This window comes from Sceloporus undulatus, chromosome 1, assembly GCF_019175285.1.
Source record: "Sceloporus undulatus isolate JIND9_A2432 ecotype Alabama chromosome 1, SceUnd_v1.1, whole genome shotgun sequence".
Classification (NCBI taxonomy): Eukaryota; Metazoa; Chordata; class Lepidosauria; order Squamata; family Phrynosomatidae; genus Sceloporus; species Sceloporus undulatus.
In genome coordinates, this window is record NC_056522.1 from 297,228,137 (window position 1) to 297,235,169 (window position 7,033).

General features: G+C 37.5%; 1 protein-coding gene across 1 annotated transcript in view; it reads left to right on the forward strand.

Moving 5' to 3' along the window:
* The window catches only part of PDHX (pyruvate dehydrogenase complex component X), a 64,330-nt gene extending 57,589 nt beyond the window's left edge, over nt 1-6,741 (forward strand). Inside the window, exon 11 of the mRNA XM_042474997.1 lies at nt 1,639-6,741. Within this exon, the coding sequence (XP_042330931.1) occupies nt 1,639-1,903 (265 nt within the window). The 3' untranslated portion in view covers nt 1,904-6,741. The remainder of the gene's footprint in view (nt 1-1,638) is intronic.
* The last annotated feature ends 292 nt before the right edge of the window (nt 6,742-7,033 follow it).

Sequence of the window (7,033 nt, forward strand, 5' to 3'; positions counted from 1 at the left end):
TAAAAAGGCAGTATGTTTCTATCCATCACTGATTTTAGGTAGAATGGGCATTCTAATCTGTTTGAACGATGTGCATGTGGCAACTTCCCAGTAAGACAGAAGGCAATATTTTGTGAGTTCCTATTACATTGCTTTTGTTGCCTTCTGGCATTCTGTAAGAACAGACTTGGAGGAAGTCAGTTCTTCAGAGTTAGCAGGAGCATTACGAAGCTGGAAATAAAGTCTTCCATATATATGGGCCTTCACGGGAAACACTGCTTATTTCCTCCTGTCTTCTATTTTTCTGTCAAGCATGTTTGTAAAATGTTTGAGGTGGTTGAAATATTGGCTGTACATAAACTTTACAAAACTAGTACAAAAGGCAAATCTTCATTGCAGTTTTTTAGGCCTTTTTCATCTCTGCCTATATAAAAACATTTTTCTCCTTTTTTCACATTATCAAAGTGCAGATTGTACTGTAATGGAGCAAGGATTGCTTTCTGTCCCCATAATTCCTTCTGATCAATTTATCCATGGTTCATTATACAGTGTGGCAATAGACTTTTATAAGCATGGGAGGTTTAGTTCACAAAATGCAAATGAGCAATATTAGAGCCTAATTATATTCTAGTCTTAAATCATATTCATTCACAGCAGTTTATAGAAATGAATGGGTTCAAAGTCAAGTCAGAGATTAGTCACTTGTTTTCTCCCCTCTGTATCCATGGTATTTCAGAATGCAGAAGAGCTTGTGTGGGCAATGACTATGTTATTTGATACAATTTTAAAAGAGCCAATTGGACTCCTTTAGCTTTACTGTAACCTTCACCCCTGGGAGGAAAAACACATGAAGTTGATGCCGATACTTACACTAGATTTACTTGTCCTTCACCCCATGGGGTGTGTGGAGCAACCCTTTGGATTAGGTTGTTTTGCCACTATGAAGAGCTACCACTGGAGTAGGAGAAGAAGAAGGTCCCAGTTTTGCTGTTGGTGGGTACTAAAGTACGCTGATACATCTTGCCTGATAGTAATACGTTACACTAACTTTTGAATACAAGCATTAGTTATACACTCATCCCTCCATATTCACTAGAGTTAGGTGCACAGGACACCCATGAATGTGGAAAAACCACAAATAACAAAAACACAGTGTTTTTACCTGAGAGAATACTTCTCTAGGAATCTTTAGGTCCTCCAATGCAACTCTGGTCAACATCTGCCTGACATTGACCACAGAATTGTGCTGGAGGAGCTACAAATGCCTAGTAGAGTGTTCTCTCTAGGAATCTCTAGTCTAGGTCCTTTAGTGCAACTTTTGTTTAAAGTTGAGTTGCACAGGAGGACCCAGATGTTCCTAGAGAGAACATACTGATAAAATCCACGAATAATCAAATCTGCAAAGGCCAAAGCCACAAATGTGGAGGGACAAGTGTACTAGTTTTTATTACACTTTATTGAACTGCTTGTAGACTTCCCATAAGCAGTTCATTGACCAATGTGTGAACAGAATGCTGAACTAGAAACACCATTGGACAAATACAGCATGACTCTTTTGCATTCTTACATCTGCATTAGCCCTTAGATATCTTTTTGGAGTACCTTATTCACACTTAACCTTCCCTGTCTTTTTCCCCCCTTTCCCCCTCTCCACACTAGCATTTCAAACCTCGGCATGTTTGGCATCAGTAGCTTCATTGCTGTCATTAATCCTCCTCAAGCCTGTATCTTAGCTGTGGGAGGAGCTCGTCCAGAACTTGCACTTGTGGTGGATGAAGAAGGAAATGAGAAGCTTCATCAACAACAGCTTATGACAATTACCTTGTCAAGTGATGGCCGAGTAGTGGATGATGAACTAGCTTCCAGATTTCTGGAAAGATTGAAGGCTAACTTGGAAAATCCAGCCAGTCTTGCCTTGAGTTAAAATAGTAAAGATTCAGCTCTTTGGTTGGCAAACTATGAAAACTGAACTACAAAAGGAGATAAGAAACAAGAAAAATAACATGTTACATGGACAATTAAACAACTTATTTATTTGAATTAACTTGAAAGACTTCTAGCGATTATCACTTCTTGGCTATTATATGCTGAAAAATGGTTAAATACATTGAATTTTTATTATTGTTTAAAATCATTTGCATAATATGCTGAAATATATAGTGTGGCTGTTCCACATGTGGGTATACTGGATAAGACTTCATGGATATGTCTCCATAAAAAGTTTTAAAAGGGAACAAATCATCCTTTTCTTCAGGGCTAAACTTTTCTTCAGAGGAAAGGCAAAATGACTTCTAGGTCTAGCTAGCCTTAGAAGTCAATATACTATTAGTCTGTGTCAGTTTTTGCTGTTTAAAAGAGAAAGTATTGTTCCAATTAGAACGAACGTTCAACTATGAGAATCTGAGAACCTTGCAAGGAATCTTTTTTAGTTCTTTGCATACCATAGTTGTTTAATTATGTTAAATAGTTATGAAAAGTAAACTTTACACTGGGCCAGGGATAAATTATAAAGTGAAGGAAAGTTAGATAAATATTTCATAACAATTTAATGACTTCATTGCTGACTTGAAATACACACATTATTAAAAACAAACAAAACATGTTAAAATTAATACTGTTTTGTTATACTTGTTTACCTCTGAATTCATTATCCTTACTGCCCTGACCTTTTGACTGTGGCCCTGCCAATATTAGGGCTTTATCAATTTCTTTGGAGTGTATTAGGATTTTGGCAGACAGTCTGTGTGTCAAATGCAAATTATATTAAGTATAATCCTAATGTATGTAATATCATCTTAATAACGCACACTTTTACAGACACTGGTGCCTTTCTAAAGAAATCTCTGATTGGATAAATATAGATTTAGTTGTGTAGGGCTTGTTCAAGGAGACTCCCCATTGCAGCCCCTCCAAACCCCAGGATGCTCACCTGTGTAGACCTGTCCTGGATCAACTTATGTACCTTATGCTACCCTGTTTACTAGGGTCCCTGATTCTATAGCACTTTCAGGTAGTGTCTGGCTCAGTGAAGGTGGAGAGGAAGCCCCATATCTACCAGTTCTGTTGCACATGCCTAAATCTAGTTCCATCCATATATCCTGGCTTGGATTGGCTTTTCTGCTCTTTCGCAGAGTGAATTCAAATCAGAATGGGCTGGGAATAGAATAAGATTTGGCCTTTTAAAACTACACTTCACCAATTATTTTATTGCAGAAGCTATATAAGCCAGACCTTACATATATACATTCAACAGATAATCTTTTGAGTCCAAAATATTGCCAGACATTATCAGATGGAAAGAGAAGTCTTTTTTTTAAATGGCAATACAGTTCTCCTAGTGTTAATTGGCATATATAACACAATGTTTTATATGTCGTCTGTCACAGATTATAACTGAGTGCTTAAAATTAGCTGAATGCTAATATATCTTTGTACAGAATAAACCAATTTTTGACATAACAGTTTCTCCTGTATAGAAAAGTACAGCAAATTGTAGTAAATATAATTTATGATGTGTGATGAATAAACATGTATGCCTCTTTCTGTGTACACATTACCAAAGGCAAATGCAGATTATGTGGCCTCTCAAAAAGTCATCCTGTATAAAGTGGTTGTAGAAAGAAAATCTGAGAGTGCAGTTCTGTAAAACACATGGCACTTAATGGCACTTATTTCTGAGTAAGCATAGAACTAGGATTGCACTGCAAATCACACCCAAAGTGGTGTGTTATACCTATTTAGGGTCTTCTAATTCACATGTCGATCTTGACTCATGGCGACCTTGTGGATGAGACATCTCCAAGACATCTCCTATCTTCCATTATTTTTCTTAGGAGCTTATCCCATGGCATACTAACTCGATTTATCTCTATCCAGCTTAACACTTAATTCAGGCAGCATCCTGATGTTATCAGAAGCTTTTTACCGCTGAATTTGCCGCCCAAATGCAACCCAGGTCCATTCTGCTTCCAGGAGTACTCCTCACGGCTTTTTCAGGTCCGGGAGTTTTCCAGCTTAAGAAAATGGCTGTCGGAGTGCTCCTGGAATCAGGGATGGACCTGGGCTGTATTCGGGCGGCCAAAACCTTCTGATAACATTAGGATGTCACCTGTATTAAACTTTAAGCCGGATAGAGGTAAATCGATTTAGTAAGCCATGGGATAAGCTCCTTAGTTCTTGCAGATTCATACCCATGACCTCCTTAATAGAGTCTATCCATCTAACGTGTGGTCTTCCTCTCTTTCTCCTTCCCTCCATGTTCCCTAGTATGGTCTTTTCTAACTAGTCATGTCTTCTCATGATGTGGCCAAACTATGACAGTCTCAGTCTAATCTTCTTGGCTTCCAGAGAGATCTCAGACCTGATCTCTTCTTAGATCCAATAGTTTGTCTTCTAATTTAAAGTGGAATACTGTAGAGAAGAAATTGTTTTGTGTGTGTGTGTTTTGTATTGTTCTTTGTGGGGAGGCTGGTAGCTGACATCCCTAAGCAGTTGCTCCTGTGGTATTTAAAATAGTATAATCACTTGGAAAATCCACCGCGCCCTCCAAGAAAAAGTTCATGGCTGTAAAGAAAAATACAATTTATTGAGTTTAAAATAATTCTGTTCAGTGTATTTCTTTTGCCTTGTAGATGGATTCCACCATATTTTAGGATTTTCTGGTGAGGAGCAATCCCAGTCTCTCTGTTTTACTGTGCAGAGGAGCCACTTGATCCTAACCACATAATCCTAACCAAGATTCAGCCTGTCACAGCCCTATTCTGAGACAGTTGTTTGGCCTCACAGCCAGTCAATCATGTAAGATATGGGTGCTTACATATCTGTCAGCCTGGATACATAAAAAATTTGTTCTGCAGAAACTTTCTGTACCAGTCTGGGAACAGGGAAATTTAGACGATTGACTGGTCTGTCAAAACCATGCAGGTACCAGGCATATCTAAGCGTGATGCATAGCTACTCATTTCTTCACACTAAACAGTGTCTAAGAGCACACAAATGTTAACATTTACTTTTATCCAAGTTTTCTTGCATTAGCATCAGTTCATTTAGAAGAGGTAAAATTTAACAGGATGAAGTTGACACCATGGGTCTACCAGCATATCTGAAGCCTATCCAGACTACATTTTGGCATGCCCATCGCAGTTTATTAGGCCAACACAATCCAGTGTGTTTGTTACTCCTGCATTTGAGCAACCTTAGATTTTCTAAAACATAAATGTACTACATTCCTAACTATGGATTGAAGTAATATTTACTTGGAATCAGTGAGATCTCTAAATACAAATGCTTAAGATTGGATTGCAGCTAATAAACTTAGAATGAGCATTCACAGATCAAAACATGCACATTTTCAAGACAAATGTATATACAATAAGCAGACTCAGCATTATGAAATACACTTAACATTTTTCTTCTGACTGAGAAATTTAAGACATTAACATTGGATATAGAATATGCCATGTAGATAACTGTATTTTAAATGTTACCAATCCCGCACATATGTACTTGATAACTACTGCTATATTGTAGTTTTATATACGGGTTGAGTTTGACTTATCAGAAATGTTTGGAACCAGAAGTGTTTTGGATTTTGGATTGTGGCATATACATAATGGGATATCTTCGAGATGGGACCCAAGTCTAAACATAAAATTTATGTTTCATATACAATTAATACAGTGTGCCTTTCCCTTATGCGGGGATCCATTCTGGATCCCTCCGTGTAAGGGGAATTCCACGTGTGCTGGAGCCCCATTAGAAGTAATAGGGCTTGCGCCTGTGGCGTGCAACTGTGCGGGCACGTGCCCCATTCTTCCAGGGCTTGCAAGGGGCTATTCCGGCGCAGCTTTTAGCATATGTAAAACGTGGGCGCACTGTATACATAATCTGGGGATACTTTTATATGTAATATTTTTACTAATGTTTGTGTACACTGAACCATCAGAAAGCAAAGGTGTCACTATCTCAGCCACCCATGTAGACCATTTTGGATTTTGTACTGTTTCAGATGTCAGAATTTTGGATAAAGGAGATTTAACCTGTATATGTTTTATGGGCATCTGTAGAGGATGATCCCTTTTCAGATTGTGAATGTCCTTAAGCGCAGCAGGTATTCTTATCTACCCTCACAGTTCCTCTCCATGACCCCATGTAGACCAAGCCTATTTGTCTGCACAAGATGTTTTGCTCTGAGAAAACCAAAACCTTTCTATAGAAAGTGGGCAGCTTTGATGGATCTGGTTCTAATTTCATACCAATGTGTACTGAGCAATAGCTGGTATCAGACAAAGCCTTTGTTTTAAAGCTTTTTGCAAGGCAGTTGGCAATGCAAAACAGTCTTGGAGGTGCATGCTGCCCATTCCTCATCTAAAAAAATTACAGAAGAGCAAAGAATTTCTGAGTTTCACAGGAGTAATTTAGGAAGAGTTTTTAAGCAGCTTAAAATGCAAAAGTGAACCATAAAGAAAATATAGGCATTGTCTTAGCGTAGGACACAAATGTTCCCCAGAAATCATACAACATCATGGGTGGGGGGAGGTCTGCAGACTTTTGGCCGATGAGGGTGTGCAGAGCTATTCTTTCACTGTTGGCAGATTGAAATTAATATTCTGCAATTAAAAAAAAATCTGAAAAGCTAGCATCATGGTTCAATTTGATTTCAATTCAGAAATTATATTTATTCAGGAGAAATTGCCAATATGTGTTATACTGTTACGTACATAGCAAACTTCATACTTTAAATAAAATGGGCTCTTAACTGGACTGCTTCATGCATTCTTTACCAATGTTCCAGTGAGAAGAAAATTGATACAAAATAAAATTGGTTGAAGGAGAAAAGCAGTTTTTTAAACGGATTGTTTAAAAAAAACACTGAAAATGTACCATATGTCGATACTATTATTATTATTATTATTATTATTATTATTATTATTATTATTATTATTATTATTATTATTATATCCAACCTTTCTCCAGTCCTGGACTCAACACAGTTTATAACTAGATTTTTTTTAACATAGTTAAACATTCACCAAATTCAAAAGTTAAAAAATGT